At 45.3% G+C, this 18,996-nt stretch overlaps 1 protein-coding gene across 1 annotated transcript in view; it reads left to right on the top strand.

The window, feature by feature from the left end:
- The first annotated feature begins 2,909 nt into the window (after positions 1 to 2,909).
- Positions 2,910 to 18,996, top strand: part of LOC142443499 (lysosomal alpha-mannosidase-like) — a 33,569-nt gene continuing 17,482 nt past the window's right edge. Inside the window, exons 1-14 of the mRNA XM_075544864.1 lie at positions 2,910 to 3,002; positions 3,525 to 3,621; positions 3,836 to 4,009; positions 4,344 to 4,537; positions 4,951 to 5,083; positions 5,186 to 5,331; positions 5,885 to 6,001; positions 14,958 to 15,040; positions 15,134 to 15,254; positions 15,335 to 15,413; positions 15,594 to 15,703; positions 15,983 to 16,090; positions 17,593 to 17,709; positions 18,145 to 18,330. Of these exons, the coding sequence (XP_075400979.1) occupies positions 2,910 to 3,002; positions 3,525 to 3,621; positions 3,836 to 4,009; positions 4,344 to 4,537; positions 4,951 to 5,083; positions 5,186 to 5,331; positions 5,885 to 6,001; positions 14,958 to 15,040; positions 15,134 to 15,254; positions 15,335 to 15,413; positions 15,594 to 15,703; positions 15,983 to 16,090; positions 17,593 to 17,709; positions 18,145 to 18,330 (1,758 nt within the window). The remainder of the gene's footprint in view (positions 3,003 to 3,524; positions 3,622 to 3,835; positions 4,010 to 4,343; positions 4,538 to 4,950; positions 5,084 to 5,185; positions 5,332 to 5,884; positions 6,002 to 14,957; positions 15,041 to 15,133; positions 15,255 to 15,334; positions 15,414 to 15,593; positions 15,704 to 15,982; positions 16,091 to 17,592; positions 17,710 to 18,144; positions 18,331 to 18,996) is intronic.

The following is an 18,996-nucleotide window of genomic DNA, read 5'->3' as shown; positions in this document are numbered from 1 at the left end:
GAAATAAAATGGAATGCATAAAATCAACATTCTAGGCATTAGCAACCTTAAATGGACTGCTATTGGCCATTTTTGAATCAGAAAATCATATCGTTTACTATGCTTGGAATGAAACAATTAAGAGGAATAGAGTTTCATTCATCATCAAAAAGGACATTTTCAGATCAATCTGGAAGTATAAAACTGTCTGTAATAAGACTGTATCTATATTCACGGAAACCTAATCAATACAACTATTATTCAAATTTATGCACCACACAAAAATGTTAGTGGTGAAGAAATTGAAGAATTCTAACAACGTCTTCAGTCGGGCATAGATCAAATGTCAATCAAGATGCACTGATAATTATTGGTTATCTGAATGAAAAGGTTGGAAACAAAGAGGAATGAACAGTAATTGGGAAATATGGAATTGATGATAGAAATGAAGGAGAGCTCGCATGATAGAATTTTGCAAAAGCACTGATTTATTCATAGCAAATACCTTTTTCCAACAACACCACCAGCAACTATACCTGTAGACTTGTCCAGACGGAATACACAGAAATCAAATTGACTTCATTTGTTGGGAGGAAATAGCCCTGGTGGACTAGTGATTACTCCTTGGGCTGCTAACCATAATGTTGGCAGTTTGAAACCACCAGCCACTCCATGGGAAAAAGGCAGGGCTTTCTATTCTTGTAAAGAATTACAGTCTGAGAGACTCACAGGGCAGTTCTGCCCTATCCTACAGGTTGTCTATGAGTCAGCCTCGAGGCCAGAGCAATAGATTGGGGTTTGGTTGTGGCTGGTGGGAAAAGATGGGAGGAAATGATGCTCAGGCCAGGGGCCAACTCTGAAACAGACCATCAATTGCTCATATTTAAGTTCAGGTTGAAACTGAAGAAAATTGAAACAAGTCCATGAGAGCCAAAGTATAACATTGAGTATATCCCAAATGAATGTCAAGGACATCTCAAGAACAGATTTGCTGTGTTGAACACTAATGCCAGAAAACCTGAAGAGTGTGTGATGACATCAAGAACATAATACATAAAGAAAGGGCAAGATTGTTGAACAAAAGACAAGAATGAAAGGGAAGATCAAAGTGAGCATCAGAAGAGACTGTGAAACTTGCTCTTAATCATAGAGTAGCTAAGGCAAATGGAAGAAATGATGAAGTCAAAGAGCTGAATGGAAAATTTCAAGGGGTCACTTGAGAAGACCAGGTCAAATATTGCCATGAAACATGCAAGGATCTAGAGTTAGAAACCCAAAAAGGAAGAGCACCCTCACCATAACTTACACTGAAGGCCTCAGGCTGTTGGTTTTTGCTTTTGTCAGGATGCCTGCCAAAGTAAACCAGCGTCCTTCATAGCCCACGGACAAGCAGATGAACTCTAAGCTCCAACTGAATTCTAGCCCCAATCTAAGAACACTCAGTTCTTGGAACATGGACCTGCTCAATACGCACCTTCATGAAAAGATCACTGAAGATAAGGATGCTACAGCAAATTGTGGTGAAGAAGGAAGATGGTGCCTGGTTAGCAACGGAAATCGTGTCTGGGGGTCTTAAAGAATTGTATTCAAACAAGCAGCCATCTAAGTGAGGCATCAACTAAGTCCACATCAGAAAAGCATACCAAGCCAGTGTGATCCAAAGAGAATGACAACAAAATGCAGACACGTTGAAAGGAAAAGTATCAGAGCTTAAATTGTGAACACCCAATTTGTAGAAGGCTATGGAGGACAGTGGGAGCCCCAAATCCATCTGCGGAGTGGTCAGATTAAACTTCTGGCAGATCCCCTCTAGCCATAGACGAGGGACTCAAACAGCTTTGCTGTCAGATAGAGATTATTGTAAACTTGATTGTGGTGGATAGAACCATGGTATACTATGCTATTTGATCAGTTGATCTCCCTCTTGACCAAACCTGCAGTTGCTCTAGGCACAAATATTTCTCCCTTGTACCATGACAGAAATCAATTTCTGCCTCTTGACTATTGTTGGTGGTCTGTTCTTTCTTACTCTTTATTTTTATCTTAATATTATTATTATTTTCTTCTTGCTCTTTTGTTTTGTGTTGTTTTTTTTAGTTTTATTGGGTTTCCCAGTTTGTGACGCACACAGGAGCGGATGGGTAGAGACAATAACTGATACAAGGGTTGAATGGGTATGCACGGGGCAGGGCAGTGGGGGTGATGGTTGGGAGAGGGTGGACTGGGCTGTGGAGAGGTTGAGGGGATTTGGAGAGCAAACAATGATTGCAGGACCTGTGAGAGAGCATTAGAACTGTTTGTGATATACACATACAACTCTTTTCAAAAGAAAATTAACTATGCAAGTGTACAATATGTAAATATTATATCAAGAAAACCACTGAAAAGAAGGACACGTTTTTGTTTAGGAGCCACTGAGTTTATATTAATGGTGGTGGAACAATTTGGAAAAGGCTATCAATAATGGGTGGGCAACATGAGTAGTATAATCAATGGCACTGAATTATACATGTAGAAGTTGTGGAATTGGAGAATATTTTGTTGCATGTGTTTTTTGCCACAATTTTAAAAAAATAACCTGAGTAACAGTGAGTACAAGGAAGAGGAAAATGTTCCAGAATTTATTGTGGTGATGATTGTACAACTCTTCTTCATAGGATTAAATTATTGACTTGTATGACATGTGGATGAAGTGCTAATTAAACTAAAAAGAAAAAGAAAGCCCCAGTCACTGAGTTCCAGCTTGTTGTGCCCAGGTTCCATCTCCAGCTGTCTCTAAGCCCCGCCTCTGACCTGCCTCCGCAGCTCTGATTGGCCAGCTTGATTTGGAACCTGGCCTTTGTTCTGTAATAGTCTCAGCAAGAGAGCAAGGGACAGCAACAGGGAGTGACAAGAGTCGGGACGCATATGGGAAGTCCAAATCTGGACTCATGACCAACTCCTGTCTACCAGAGTTTCATATCCCCTCCTTTATCCTTCTTCTTTTGCTGAGTGTACCTGAGTCTTGTCCAAGTGGCTACAAGGTGTGAGATGCCTAGATGGGAAAGCCTCCAACAGTTGGTCTGAGCTGAGGACGGGGAGGGCCTCGGTATCCCAAAGACATGGTGATGTGCTTGTTTTCTGGGTCTTGTGCATCCTTGTATGTGTACATGTGTTGAGTGATGTCTTATCTGATTCTTGGTAGTCTCCATATGTAGATTTGTGTCATTGTGTTGTCTGAGAATGAGGTTGATATTTTCCCCCCACCCCCGAGGTTGATATTCTTGGGTGTTTTATTCGATATCCAACAGGGGGCATGGTCATATTTCGACTTGTATGTATCCTATAATGTGGTTGGGGGTCTGAGTGTCAATCACAGGAGGAGACAAACCCCATAGGCACATGGGCCTAGATAAAACACAAGTGGTCCCACCTTTGAGTCATGGACTCACTGGATCCATATCTAATTAAGGCTCATCTTGTGCCAATTCTTATCCTGATTGTCCAGAGGAAAAAGGTGGGTGAGCGCTAAAAGCTATGTGTATATGTTTGGGGTCTCTATACAGACATGTCCCAAGGTTCACCCTGACATGCTCAACGTGCACTTGGTGGCCCACACACACAATGATGTGGGCTGGCTCAAGACGATGGAGCAGTACTTTTGTGAAGGTGAGTAGAGATCTCAGCCCAACAATGCAGAGGCTTCTCCCCCAGGATATCCATGCCTCATATGAGCCTCTCCTGGACTAACGATGTAAAAGACTTTGCCTCACTGAGCCCCAAGCAGAATAGGTTGGGCTGTGCCTGGCAGTGTATTCCTTGTTCTCTATGGTCACTTCTCCACCGTACACTTACTGTTCACCTGCCACGTATGCAGATCCATCGGTGTCCTCACCTAACTGTGTGGTGAACATCCTGAACTCAGTGGTGAAAGCCCTACTGGCCAACCCCACCCGCCGCTTCACCTATGTGGAGATGGCCTTCTTCTCCCGCTGGTGGCAGAACCAAACCAAGTCAATACAGAAGACTGTGCAGGAGCTGGCGCACCAGGGTAAGCTTTTCCCAGGGGAATGAAAAGAAAGCCCCACCTAGTTTCCGTTTCTGCAGCCCTTCTTGGCTCTTCCTTCTATGTACAGGCATGTGCATGTGTGTAGCTCTGGCTATTTGAACTGTCCCTGCACCCTAGGAACTCCTATGCACCCTTCAAGATCTCTCTTTCAGTGACCTCTTATTTCAAGAATCAGCCCTACCTCTTCATTCCCTGGTCCCATTGGACCTAAAGGTGACCCCTGTCTCCAACTCTGAGTATTCAGCCCTCCCACCCTGGCCTCTTAGTAGGCACTGATCTGTGTCCTCTGCCCTTCACCATGCCCCTTCCTGGCCAGGGCGCCTGGAATTTGCCAATGGCGGCTGGGTGATGAATGATGAGGCCACCACGCACTATGGCGCCATCGTGGATCAGATGACACTCGGGCTGAACTTTCTGGAGAACACGTTCGGCAAAGTTGGGCGCCCCCATGTAGCCTGGCACATCGATCCCTTTGGTCACTCGCGCGAGCAGGCCTCGCTCTTCGCCCAGGTACCGCTGCACCAAACCCTTGAATATACCCTTGCCAAGACCGCTTATTTTATTTTTGGCTTCACCATGCACACCCCTGGTTGAGGTGCTCCCCATCAGATTATTCAGGCCTGCATCCTCTCTGTCCCCTTCAAATGCTTCTGTCTTTTCAGATCAGAGTTGGCCCTTCGCCTAGCTTATTCTAGCTGATACAATTGGCTTTCATCCACATCCACGCCAAATTCTGGCCAACTCCAAGCATGAGTGGAGTACTAACTTACAGTTAGACTAGTTTTACTGCCACCTACTGGGTCTATACCCTTCTCCCAGCAACAAGGGAAGTTTGAAGGTTAAGAGTAGAATACGATCCCCTTTATCTGCCTGAGTTTCAACCTTCCACAAGCCTGTGTTCTGAACTTGTTTCCTATGTCCAGATGGGCTTCGATGGCTTCTTCTTAGGGCGCATAGACTACCAAGATAAGTACATTAGAGAGAGAGCACATCAGATGGAGCAGGTGTGGCGGGGCAGTGCAAGCCTACAACCTCCCACAGCTGACCTCTTCACCAGTGAGTGTGATGTGGTGGTGGGTGGGAGAGAGAATCAGGAGCCTGACCTGCTTCCGGAGTCCTTGGAAGGCCCCTCATCTCACTCCATGATCTGGCTCACAGGTGTGCTCCCCAACATTTACAGCCCACCATTTGGATTTTGCTGGGATATGCTTTGTAGAGACCCAGCCATGGTAGATAAATATGGCATCCCCACGTCCAGCGCTGAGAGACTGGCAACACAGTTCCTGAGTATAGCTGATAATCAGGTACCCTTGACCAAGACATGGCTCTAACCAGATACCACTGACTATAGCTTCTGGGTCTCAAACAGATAGCATTTAGCTGACTTTACCTTAGCATCGTCATCTTTTAAATTCCCGTTATAACTTTATTTTCTCAATGAAAACCAAAGGTGCTGACAGCCAGAAAGATGAATGCACCGTGAGTGTGCCACTGGCCTAAACTCACACAGCTAGTGGATGTGAGTCCGGGCAGTCTGCCTCAGGAGCCCACACGTTTCCTGCATTTGTGTGCATTCGAGCACAGAAACTAGCTCACCTTTTCCAATCGCCCACTCCCTCCCATTCTGTTCAAGAAACATCGTGGCACTACATTCCCTGTTGACGGGGCTCGCTGTAACTGCCAGTAATTCCTTATAATAATTATAAATATATTCTCACATTCCACCATACTACATGTAGCCATCACCATAAACACATGGATATGTGTCTATTGTCTTGAAAATCCATGAAACAGGCATCCACAGGGCAAGGTTTCAAGGCACTCTTGTCTAAGAAGATCCAACCATTCTGTCTCCAGGCCAGGCACTACCGCACCAACAATATCATAATGACAATGGGTTCGGACTTCCATTATGGGGAAGCTGAAAGATGGTTCAAGAACCTGGACATGCTCATTCATCTGGTCAATGCACAGGTGAGCACGCCCCCGCCTCCCTACTGGACTTTGTGTGCCCAATGCAAAGAGAGAGAGAAAGGATGAGGTCTCTTCTTGATATCGCAAATAAAGACAAACAGTTGAATTCACTGCTTACTTAAGGGCTGTGCTCACAAGACACGCAAGACACAGTTTTTCTAAGTAGAGCACAGTTCTCTGACATCAGGCTATGGGAAGAGTGGTGTTCAGAGTTGGATGGTTATTTAGAGATGGGATGGCAGAAACTGTCATCACTCTGCGTGACTGCTACCCAGTTACTTTCATAAATGTGGCCTCTGAGGCAACTTATCTTTGAGAAAGTTTAACAGGGATTCTGGTAGCCTCAAGTGACCATGCCTACAAGTGCCAGAATGGTACTTGTCTCCTCCTCTAACTTCACGAGGGAGAGGGAAATCCCATTTTGTATTAGCCTCAGCCTGATTTGTATGAAATGCAGGTAAGATAAATCTCCTTACTCCAGCATTTATTAGAAATTCTGACACCAACCTTCCTCCCAGCCTACTCTCAGTTGAGAGTTTTCTTTTATTTCTTCGTGGTTTCCCCTGATTTTTCTGGCAACAATGGCAGTTGCATGTCTTGAACAATATGGGAAGATCTAGCTATAAATAGTAGAGTTGAAAGTTCTTTCCGTAGTTCAAAATAAATCATGTGGCCTAACTATGTAAGCATAATACATTAGGTAATGTTATTATTTTGGTCTTTCCTAACCTAATTTAAGTTGTAGCTGTGTCACTGGAAGGATTTTCAAGATCATCTGCATGCCCATTGCTTGTATTTTGCTTTTTGAAGTTTATACAGCAGGTGTATATTTGGGGTTTGACACAAGCTACTGTTTTAATTTTTCTTGGTAGTTTGTGCATAAAGAGTTTTTGAAGGAATGGAAACTTCTGAAGGATTGTGACTAGATGAGTACCATGTGACATTTAAAAAACAAAGTAAAATGAACCACTGAACTGCAACAGGAAAGCAAGTCATCCCTGCAATGGTGGGAACTGTGTGTTGTCGGTGCCTACAGCTTACCCCGGGGCTGTCCGATGTGTGTCCTTGCAGTACTGCATGTTCAGCTGTCGTTGTAGGTATTTGGTGTCCGGATAATTGTGCTGGGGCTCCAGTCACATGAACCAGTAGTTGTTCTTTCGAATCAACATAGAAGTCTGATTTTCCTCTTATCTAAAAACTTTTTCCCACCAACTTACCTGAAGACAAAGTTAGTGTTGCCATATCATTGAGAACTTGTGCAATTTTAATGATTTCATCCCTGTTACGCCCCTAGAACAATGTCTGACACGTGTGAGTTGCCATCGAGGTGGTTTCGACTGATAGCAGCCCCAAGTACCGCAGAACAAAACACTGTCTGATCCTGTGTCATCTGCTCATTGTTGTAGTCAGGGTCTCAATCCAGTTCATTGAGGATCTTTCTCTTTTCCCCTGACCCTACATGTTATCAAGCATGAGGTATTTTCACAGCAACTAGTCTCTCCTGATAACATGTACAAAGTATGTGAGACAGAGAGAGCTCCTGACTTCTGTGTCTAGATAGGCACGTAGATACATGCATGTGGAAAAAAACCCTACAATAATCAGGAGAAAATCAACATGAAAGAAACACCACATGTCTGAAATCTTGGAAGAGAAGATGAAAGCTAGATGAACTCAGTCGTCCACATTGCAAGAACGGTGGGTCTCGGCAGAAGAAAGGGGACACATGAGAACCTGCTCCCTCTACTGCTACCTAACCTAGCTGACATGCTCCTTCCTGGTGCCACTGCCTAGCCCAGCCCACATGCTCATGCTCAGGGCCATCACCCCAACTGGCTCACACATGTATTCTTGTGGTACCCCGTCACCTAATCCCCATTCCCAAGGCAGCCCCCAAAGCATTTTTCCCCAAAGCATTTTTATTGCCCCTTCTCTCTTTCTTTCTTTTTTCCTTAGTTTTTTTTAATCTTTCTGTTCTGTGGTTTTCTATTGTTATTTTCCTGCGCCTCTTAATGTGATCAGCTCTCCCCATGTGACCCAGCCTCCCTCACACCCTTAGCAGCTGCCTCACAATGTCATCGAGAACGCAGTCATTCTTGGTCCACACAAAGAAACCAGAAAAACAGGCACAAACAAGTGACCCAAAGGAATTTTCTGAAGAATAAAATAGTCTGAAACTACCAGAAAAAATGATTCAGAAGATTGATATTCATGTACTTTCAATAAGTGGAGAAAACGATCGAGAGAGCTACAAGGGGGGCAGGGAGGGAAAGGAAAGTCAGATAAAACAAATAGAATACCAGAGAGTAACACTACTCGAATCAGACAGTAGTTTAAAAGAGTAAAGTAACAGAATTGAAGTAATGGCAAGTTGAATGAATGAACTTGAAGTCAAATCTCTTGATTCTAATCTATGTGAATGATCAACAAAAAGAGCAAAAAGGACTTTAAAAACTAAGAATTGTCTGAGACACTATCAAGAGGGACAACTCACCTCGCATTGGGATTCCAGAACAAGAAGAAACCAACAAAAAGTAAAACAATAAATCCTGAAAGAAAACTCCCCTCACAGGATAAAAGAGGAGACAATATCTCCTCAAGCAGCTGAGTGAGCCCCAGACAGGATGGATTCCAGAAGGAAATCTTGGGGTTCTTTCCTGTTCCTTGATGTTAGAAAGTTTGAGAATAATGTGCTGTGGGGATTTTCTTTGAGGATCAATTCTGCTTGGTCTTCTCTGGGCTTCTTGTATAGCTACATTCTGTTCTGTCATAATATTAGGAAAATTCTGAATGAATGCTTCTTCAAATAGTTTCTCTGTAGTTAATATTTCTTCTTTTTGGTCTGGGATGTTTATCAGATATAAGTTGTTCCTTTTGATAGTATCCCATAGAATTTTTAAGAGTTTTTTTGGTCTTTTTTTTATAGCTTGACTGTGGTAGATACATAATCGTTTTTCAATTTGAGAATTAAGAGTATAGGGGTGGAGTCTACCTTGTCAATCAGATCATAGCCATTGAGGCCTCTGTGTGGACTTGGCTCTCTCCTGAGAATTCTGGGAAATCCAGTACTTCCTCCTTGGAGGTGGGAGACACTGTCTCTCTCTGCTCACATCCTGGGAGACCTAGCAGCTGACAAGACACGTGGACCCCCCCTGATGCAGCCCTGGGAAGCCATGCAGGGACCCCTGCCAGCGCTGAGATGTTTCCAATGCCACTGGATCCTTCTACCCATTGGCCTGTGGTCTTCTACATTCAGCATCATAATACGTGTTTCATGAGTCTGAAGAGGACTTTATAGATTGGTATCAGACATATGGGCTAATATCGGACTTATAGACTTGATCTGGACTGGGCTGGGATGTTTTCTCAATGTTCAATTGCTCTTGCATATAAATCTCTTTCTTATACACAAATGTATGTCCATGTATTTGTTTCTCTAATCTACCCAGACTAACACATTGACCATGTATTTTTGGTCTCATGAAATCTGTGTTCAAGACCGCTGATCCTTGTTTCCATTCTTCTATTTTGTTATTTCAAAATGTTATCCAGTTCCAATATTTTAGTGTTTTCTTTTCAAATTTCTATTTGGAGTTGTTGAATTATTTCTAATTTCTTACTTATTTTGTCCGATTGGTCTTGTATGCTTTCCTGAATTCCTATCTTCTTTTCTCCCACCCCCACCCCTACTCCCCACTACCCATTCTCTCTCTCTCTCTCTCTCTCTCTCTCTCTCTCTCTCTCTCTCTCTCTCTCTCTCTCTCTCTCTCTCTCTTTCTCTGTTGCTTAAAGCAGCTGAAACTTCCTTCTTTTTAAAAAAGTTATTTTATTGGGGGCTCATACAATTCCTATCACAATCCATACATCCATCCATTGTGTCAAGCACATATGTACATTTGTTGCCATCATCATTCTCAAAACATTTGCCTTCTACTTGAGCCTTTAATATCGGCTGCTCATTTTCCCTCCTCCCTCCCTCATGAACCCTTCATAATTCATAAAGTATTATTATTTTGTCATATGTTACACTGTCTAATGTCTCCCCCTGCCCTCTTCTCTGCTGTCCATCCCCCAGGGAGGAGGCTATAGGTAGGTACTTGTAGTTGTTTCCCACTTTCTACCCCACATTCCCTCCAGCCTCCTGGCATCGCCACTCTCACCACTCGTCCTGGAGGAGTCATCTGTCCTGGATTCCCTGTATTTCCAGTTGCTATCTGTACCAATGTACATCCTCTGGTCTAGCCAGATTTGTGAGGTAGACTTGGGATCGTGATAGTTGGAGGGAGGAAGCATTTAAGAATAAGAGGAAATTTATATGTTTCATCATTGCTACCCTGCACCCTGACTAGCTCTTCTCCTCCCCAAAACCCTTCAGTAAGGGGGTGTCCAGTTGCCTACTGATGGGCTTTGAGTCTCCACTCTGCACTCACCCACATTTACAATGAAATGGTTTTTTGTTCTTTGATGCTTGATCCCTTTGACAGCTCGTGGTCACACAGGCTGGTGTGCTTCTTCCATGTGGGCTCTGTTGCTTCTGAGCTAGATGGTGACTTGTTTATCTTCAAGCCTTCAAGACCCCAGATGCTATATCTTTTGAAAACCAGGCACCATCAGCTTTCTTCACCACATTTGCTTATGCACACATTTGTCTTCAGTGATCGTATCAGGAAGGTGGACACCCACTGATATGATTTTCAGTTCTTTGATGTCTGATAACTAGTCCCTTCTACACCTTGTGGTCAGACAGGCTGGAGTGCTTCTTCCATGTGGGCTTTGCTGCTTCTCAGCTACATGGCCACTTGTTTATCTTCATGCCTTTAAAACCGCAGATGCTATATCTTTTGATAGCCAGGCACCATCAGCTTTCTTCACCACATTTGCTTATACACACATTTTTCTTCAGCAATCGTGTTGGGAAAGTGTGTGTCCTGGAATGCCAATTTAATAGAACAACGTGTTCGTTCTTGCACTGAGTAAGTGCTTGAGTGGAGGCCCAATGTCCATCTGCTGCATTAATACTAAATCTATAAATATATGCACATAGATCTGTTTCCCTACACTCATATAAATATATTTACATATGTACATTCCAGTCTTTAGACCTCTATAAATACCCTTTGTCACCTAGTCGTTTCCTCTATTTCCTTTTACTTTCCTCTTGTCCCACTATCATGCTCAGCCTTCATTTGGATTTCGGGAATTTCTCTTGGTTACAATGCCCTTACTGAATCCCTACCAGGCTTCTCACACCCTCCTTGCCACTGATTTTGGGTCATTTGTTGCTCCCCTGTCCCCGGGTTGGTCAGCCCCACCTCTTTTCCCCTGCCTCTTCCCCTCCCATGTCCCACAGGAACCATTGGTCCCATTGTTCTCTCCTCCAGACTATTCATCCAGCCTATCTTATCTAGATAGATCTGTAGAGATAATAATATGCACCAAAAATCAAGCCATAGCAAGATAGTCGATGAATGAGAACACAGTGATGACAACAAAAAAGAAAACCAATTACCCATAGAAGAATAAATTAATTTTTAAAAATTTAAAAAGAAAGAAAAACCTGTAAATAGATCAAGGTCGGATTTTTTTATCTCTAGGCGTGTCCTTCAGTCAGGTCTGATGGGGTACATGCTCTGGCCCCAGAGTCTGTCCTCTTTGTACTTCCTCAGGGGCTTCCTGCTCGGCTCCCACGGTTGCTCTACCGCACACTTTTAGTGGTTTGCCTCAGTGTCACAAGGTCGGTCTGGGCCAGTCCAGATACTGAATCTCCAGTGTTGTCCCCCTTAGGGCCCTGAGCCATCAAGGGAGGGTGTGTCTCGTAATGGGATCAGCCATATTGTTCACTCTGTGCATTGGCTGTTCAGAGCGGGGATATCATCCTCCAGGCCTGATGGACCAGGATGTGCTCCACTCTCTCTTCCTCCCCCTTCATTTGCTTCCATGTGCTCTGATCAGACATGCCCCTCTCCCCTTGCCGCAGCTTCAGTGCCATCCTCTCAAGTAAATTCTTCTGGGGGAGGGGCAGTTGTCCACGTAGCTGGTATGGGGGCCGAGTCCTCAGGCCCATTCACTGACTCCCCACTCCTTGCCGGCACGCTGCAGCAACTCTCACTTTTAAGGAGAATTCTGGCTGTGCTTCCTCCAACACATTTGTTTGCTCTACTAACCGTCCACAGTACTTTCACCACATTTCACCAACATCATAACTCAAACGAAATGCGTTGATTCTTATTTGATCTTCTTTATTTATCACCCATAATTTACATGCCTATGAGGTGACTGAAAATACCATGGCTTGGGTTAGGTACACCTTTGTCCCCAAAGGGACATCTTTGGTCTCCAAAACTTTACCGAGGTTGTGTGCAGCAGATTTTCCCAAGGCAGTACATAGCTTAATTTCTTGGTTCCACCTATTTTCCATCATTGACCTTCTCCCCAAGTGAACTGTATACACAAGCATTTTCAATGATCATTGTGTCCTTCCCTTCTCTGGAAAAATCATTATCAGTTATTTAAATTCCCTCTACCTTTGCTTTTTGTCAGTTGCAGACGTTCTTTCTCAGGAGAAGAAATGTTATGATCAAAGTCTTAAGTAAGTAGGATTTACTCCATGAAGGTGCCCATATTCTGATGTGTCTGTATCAGTAGTCGCTTAGGAGCCCTGGTGGCATAGTGGGTCATGTATTGGGCTACTAAGCACAAGTTCTGAAGTTTGAGACCACCTCTTGTCGTTGTTGCTAGGTGGCATTGACTCATCCTGGCCCTATGCACAACAGAATGAAGTACCGCAAGGTCCCATGCCATGCTCACAATTGTACCTTTGCCTGAGCCATTGTCGCCACGGTGTCAATCCATCTCGCTGAGGGCCGTCTCCCTTTTCTTTATCAAGCATGATGGGCTTCTCCGGGCACTGATCTCTCCTGACAGTTTGTCCAAAGACTGTCCGATAAAACCTTACCATCCTTCTCTCCAAGGAGTTCCCTGCCCACCCTTCCGACAAGACATTGATTTCTCCTTTTAGCAGCTCGTGGCACCGCCAACATTATTCTCCAGCACCGCAGTTCAAATGCATCAATGCTGCTTCTGTCTTCTTTATTCAATGTCCAGCCTTCACATGTATATGAAGCAAATGAAAATAGCATAGCTTGGACCAGGTGCACCTCTAGTACTGTAGAGAGTTACCATCTTGGCCTACAGTGGTACTTCGGTCCCGCTCTCTAGGGTCACTATAGTTGTAGTCGACTCAACGGCACTGAGGGATCGGTCATTTAGACTAAATGCCTGTTTCAGCTTTATGGTCTATCTCAGGTATTGGCAAACTTCCTGACCCGCTGTTGTTTCTCCAGAAGGACGGTTGCCTCTCACCTTACTAAGAAAAACTATACATATCTATCTATCTGTCTATCTATCTATCTATCTATCTATCTATCTATCTATCTATCTATCTATATCTTTCAATATTCATTCTTGTACAGCACACTGATTATCACTTACCCCTTGTGAAGTTAGAATGAGTCAGATGACACTTACCACACCATTTTTGCAGACTTGTCGGCTGGTGTCTACTTAGGATCTCTGGCTTCCTTCTTTCTCTCTTGCTCCTGATGAGGACAGACCAATAGTTGCATCTTACACAGTCTCTCGCTAGCTTTTGAGGTCCTGGGTCCTTACTCACTACACTACGATGTAGACTATTATCTTTATGAGCTGTACTATACCAATTGATGGAGTCGGGCTAAATAGCTATGGTACTAAACCCTCAAAGTGGGTAAAAGAATTCTCTAAGGTATTAGTTATGTCTAGAAAGTATGTATAACTGTGTCCCCATGTATTTTATTTATGTATTCATTTATATGAAGCAATGCAAACATGGATAATTCTATAGAAACACTATACATGTGCACCCATACATTCATAGGTGCTTATTTATACATACATCACCATACATAGCTACATGTAATTACGCAATTATATATATTTTGCTGTGCTTACTGTTGTTGCAAAATTATGTTACCGTTTTTACCAAAATCGTCCCTTATGCTTGTGTACTGCTTAGTGTCTTCTTGACCTTGGCCAAGTTGTGCTGACTTCCCCCTTACTCAATAGTGCTTTTCCCATCACCGGAACTAACAAATGTCTGCTAACCCATCAGTGACTCTCCCTCCCATCACTGGTAACCACCAAAGACTATTGCTTTCTGTGTGAATATCTAGGCTTATTTTTCTTATAAAAGTGAGTCACCTCATATTTGTTCTTTTGTGAATGTCTTACTTCATCCAGCATAATTTCCTCCATATGCATCCACCTCATAATATAGAATTCTGAAAACTTTGTTCTTTAGGACTGTATAGTATTATGTTGCTTGTATGAAGCATAATTTGTTCATCCATGATTTTGCTCTTGGGCAGCTATGAGTGTTGCTTTGTGCTGTTATACATGATGCTGCAATGAACATAGGTGTGCATCTGTCTGTCCCTGTCAGTCGTCCGAGTTCTCAAGGGCATATACATAGGGATGGAATGGCTGGATCATAGATTATTATTATTTCTAGTTTTTCGAGGCAGCATCATGCTGTTCTCCATAGCGGTTGAACCAATTTACAATCCCACCACCAGTGGAATATGTTCTCTCTCTTTAAATTCATATACCTCGCTCTCTAATGCCATACGTATGTTGTTCACTGTTATTTCACACCAAATAAATTTAAATTAATCATAGAATTGTGGATAAAAGTGCTGATTCATTCTTTCATTTCTGAAATGTTTTGAACAATGGTGGTATTTAGCCATAGTTGATTTAAAATTTTTCATTAGGTCGTTGATTTTGCCGCAAATACATTTTAATTGCCTATCAGATTGGAATGGGTATGATCTCGTGGGAATGTGTTCACCTGTGTGCCTCTAGGAAGGCACGGACTCCCGGAGGTCTCACGCATCCCCCTCCCTGTCCCTCTCAACAGCAGGCCAAGGGAAGCCGAGTCCACGTGCTCTACTCCACCCCAGCCTGTTACCTCCAGGAGCTGAACAAGGCCAACCTCACCTGGTATTTGGGGACACGCCCCGTCTGGGGGAATTGGGATGCTACTGGGCCCTGACCCAGCCCTCAGGGCCCCACCTCCGTGACCCGTCCCCGCAGGTCGGTCAAAGAGGATGACTTCTTCCCCTACGCCGATGCCCCCCACGAGTTCTGGACCGGTTACTTCTCCAGCCGGCCGGCCCTCAAACGCTATGAGCGCCTCAGCTACAACTTTCTGCAGGTGGGTGGGTGTCTGTCTCAAGGGGTGGAGGGCAGAGTTGGGAGGCAATGTGAACACCCCAGCACACCCTTGCCCACCAGGTGTGCAACCAGCTGGAGGCACTGGCAGGACCTGATGCCAACGCAGGACCCTTTGGCTCCGGAAACAGTGGGCCCCTCAGTAGGTGTCAGCTGGGCCGACGCGGGTATGGACGTTCCATTGTAGCTGGCCTGTCCTTGGCCGCTCTCCCAGTCCCTCTTTAAAGCTCCTAAGACCCCTTCCAGCGACCACTGCATCTCTGTTCTCCTGGGGTCCGGGGTGTGGCCCCCCAGGACCGCCCTGCTCCCTGTCCCACCCTAGGGGAGGCGATGGCCGTGCTCCAGCACCACGACGCGGTCAGCGGGACTGCCCGGCAGCTGGTGGCCGAGGACTATGCGCGCCAGCTCTCGCAGGGCTGGGGACACTGTGAGGTGTGAGCGGAGGCGTCAGCAGGAGAGGGGAGGGGGGGCGGGACCGGCAGGTAAGGGCGGGGCCAGAAGGGGCGGGACAAGGAAGAGAAGGGAGAAAAACCCGCAGCAATGGGGCCAAGGTCAGTATCACTGGACCTATTTGGAAGCAGGACTCTGCCACCTGTGTGAGGACCAAAGGGGGGGTGGGGGGAGACAGGACTCGAGGAGAAAGGACAGAAGAACTGGAAGGGAACGTACTAAAGGACCGGTTCACACCCGCCCCTCTGCGCTCCTTCCCAGGTGCTCCTGAGCAACGCTCTGGCCAAACTCAGCGGCGCCAAGGAGAAGTTCACCTTCTGCCCCAAACTCAACATCAGCATCTGTCCGCTCAGCCAAGAGGCGGTGCCCGTGAGCTTGTCCTGAGGAGGGAGGGGCGTGGCAGGAATGGGTGCGGTTCGAATGGGTGCTTCCCACGGAGCGCTGGGATCCAGGACAGGACCAGTGGTGGGACACCCAGGACCCAGTGGGCTCAGCCCAATAGAGGAGGGAAGCCCAGTCCTAAGAGCTGGTGTCTGAGTGACACAAGAGGAGTGCATGGGAGAGCTGGGACTTCTCTGTCCGCCACGAGAGGAAGGATCAGGAGGGCCTGAGCCAGCCTAGAAAACAAGTACGTAGGTGGGGCTTTAGCAGGAAGATCAATCGAACAGGAACTGCACCGAGAAAAATGGAAATGACAGGGCGGTGGAGGAAGGGCCAAGTCAATGAACCTGACATTCAGGGGGGGTCCGGGTAACAAGTGTATATCACACTTAGGGACCTGTCTCTATGCGGAGGCTCCCAATTAGGCCAGTGCTGGCAGACCAGTACTCAGGAAGGTTCTTTTTTTTTTAATGTGTTGATTCTTTTTTTTATTATTATGTGTTGATTCTTTATTGCCCTCATACAAAACCAATTAATCCATATATATCACCTAATAACAAACATTATATAACAGTTATAAGGTTAGTTTTAATTTCTAAAAAAATAAAATATGTTTGACTCTGTCTGTCTCATTAAAACCTTATCTCTCCTAACTTATCTTCTTAGGTACCATAAGCTCTGTTCATTCTCATTCTACTTTTTAATTTTTTTGGTGTAAGGTTTTATCTATTTATGTATAATCATTTTATTGGGGGTTTACACAACTCTTATCACAATCCATACATGCATCAATTGTGTCAAGCACATTTGTACATCCATTACCCTCATCATTCTCAAAACATTTGCTCTCCACTTAAGCCCCTGGCATCAGCAACTCATCTTCCCCCTCCCTCCTGGTCCCCCTTCCCTCATGAACCCTTGATATTTATAAATTATTATTTTGTCATATCATACACTTTCCGACGTCTCCCTTCACCTACTTTCTGTTGTCCATCACACAGGGAGGAGACTATATGTAGATCCCTGTAATCAGTTCCCCCCTTATACTCCACCCTCTCGGTATCGCCACTCTCACCACTGGTCCTGAAGGGATCGTCCATCCTGGATTCCCTGTGTTTCCAGTTCCTATCTGTACCAATGTACATCGTCTGGTCTAGCCAGATTTGTAAGGTAGAATTGGGATCATGATAGTGGGGGGGGGAAGCATTTAGGAACTAGAGGAAAGTTGTATGTTTCATCGTTGCTACACTGCACCCTGACTGGCTCGTCTCCTCCCCAAGACCCTTCTGTAAGGGGATGTCCAGTTGCCTACAGATGGGCTTTGGGTCTCCACTCCACACCCCCCTCATTCACAATGATCTGGTTTTTCTTTGATGACTCGGGCAGGTTCTTAACAGAATTGAGTGGGTAAATACTACAAGTCTCACACAAGGGACAATAAGTGACACAGGTCTGCCCTAATCTAAACCTCTCTCCACCGCCTATCCCAGTTCCAAGTCATCGTCTATAACCCCCTGGGGCGCCAGGCGAATTGGATGGTGAGGTTGCCAGTCAGCAAAGGCAATTTCGTTGTGCTGGACCCTAATGGACAGACCGTGCAAAGTGAAGTGAGCCCCCCCCCCCGCCACCTTATATCTCCCCCCGTGACTATGCACCTCCGTGAATATCTCCCACCCATGGCCATCTCATCCCAATGAAATGTCTCACCACTGACTGTGTCCATAATAAATCTGTCTCCCAAACATATCTCTCCCCTCAGTCTCTGTGAAGAGCTACCTTCTCATGACTGTAATTCACTGGTCAGCAGCCCTACCCCATGAATAACACTCCCTAACTCTCTGACCTCGCTGGCTTTCTATCTTTGTCTCATGGGTTTAGTTGCCTTCTAAACTCACCTCAATATTTCTCACCTCCTCCAAAGTTTCTCCTCACCCCAGGAATACTTCTTATACTGGCTTGGTCCATCTCAGCCTTGACCCAGAATGTGGCCAAATGCATGCCAACAAACCTTGGCCTCAGTTTCCTTCCTTCTCTGACATCAGGTTGTAGAGCAGCCAGTGCTGAACAGTGGAAAGCCCACTTCAGACCTGCTGTTCACAGCCTCCGCTCCTCCCCTGGGATTCACCTTCTACTTGATAACACCAGTCCCTGAGAAGAAGCCCCAGATTGGATCGGCCAGGTGCGGCCTCCAGAAGTCACGGCATTCTGCCCTGGTCATTGAAAATGAGGTAGGACCCCAGTGTTCAACCCTTTTCCCCATGACATATCTGAGTTCCTCATAGATCGAGGGGTGCAAAAGGGGCTTAATTCTCAGGAGCATTGGGGGTAAGAAAAAGGAAATTAAGTCCTAGGAGACACAGGGACAACAAACAGAATGAAGAGTGAATTGTAGGTGAGAATACTGTATATTATCTCAGGAGAAAAATGAAATAAGGCCAGAGATGATATATTATTCAGGACAGGTTGGTGGCATTGTTGGATGGAAGGTCCAGGGCCAGGCTTCCCTGGGAAGAGGACACTCAACCATGCCCTCAAGAGAGGTGAGCAAAGTGGGGGGCTGTTATGAGGGTAATCCAGACAAAAGAGCAAGCAGGAGCTAAGGTCTTGACCAGCAGCTGGGGTGTGTAAGCTATGGTATATTGATCAGTGTATCGGGAACAGAGAGAGGTTGGGGGAGATGAGGGCATGTAGGTGAGCAGCCAATGGTTAGGGTCTGGAGGGTCACAGCTAAGACTGCAGTGTACGCTTCGTGAAGTGAAATCTTCAGAAGGTACTGAGCAGAGAAGGAAACATCGCCTGATTTGGGTATTAATGATGTTTAGGGGAAAGCTTGTGGGCATCAAGGAGGGAAGGCAGGAGGCCAGGGAGGGAATGGCAGCAGTGACTGGGTTGGA

Source organism: Tenrec ecaudatus, chromosome 1 (assembly GCF_050624435.1).
Source record: "Tenrec ecaudatus isolate mTenEca1 chromosome 1, mTenEca1.hap1, whole genome shotgun sequence".
NCBI lineage: Eukaryota > Metazoa > Chordata > Mammalia > Afrosoricida > Tenrecidae > Tenrec > Tenrec ecaudatus.
The sequence above is the reverse complement of the archived record's forward strand: the minus strand, read 5'-3'. Positions and strand labels throughout refer to the sequence as shown.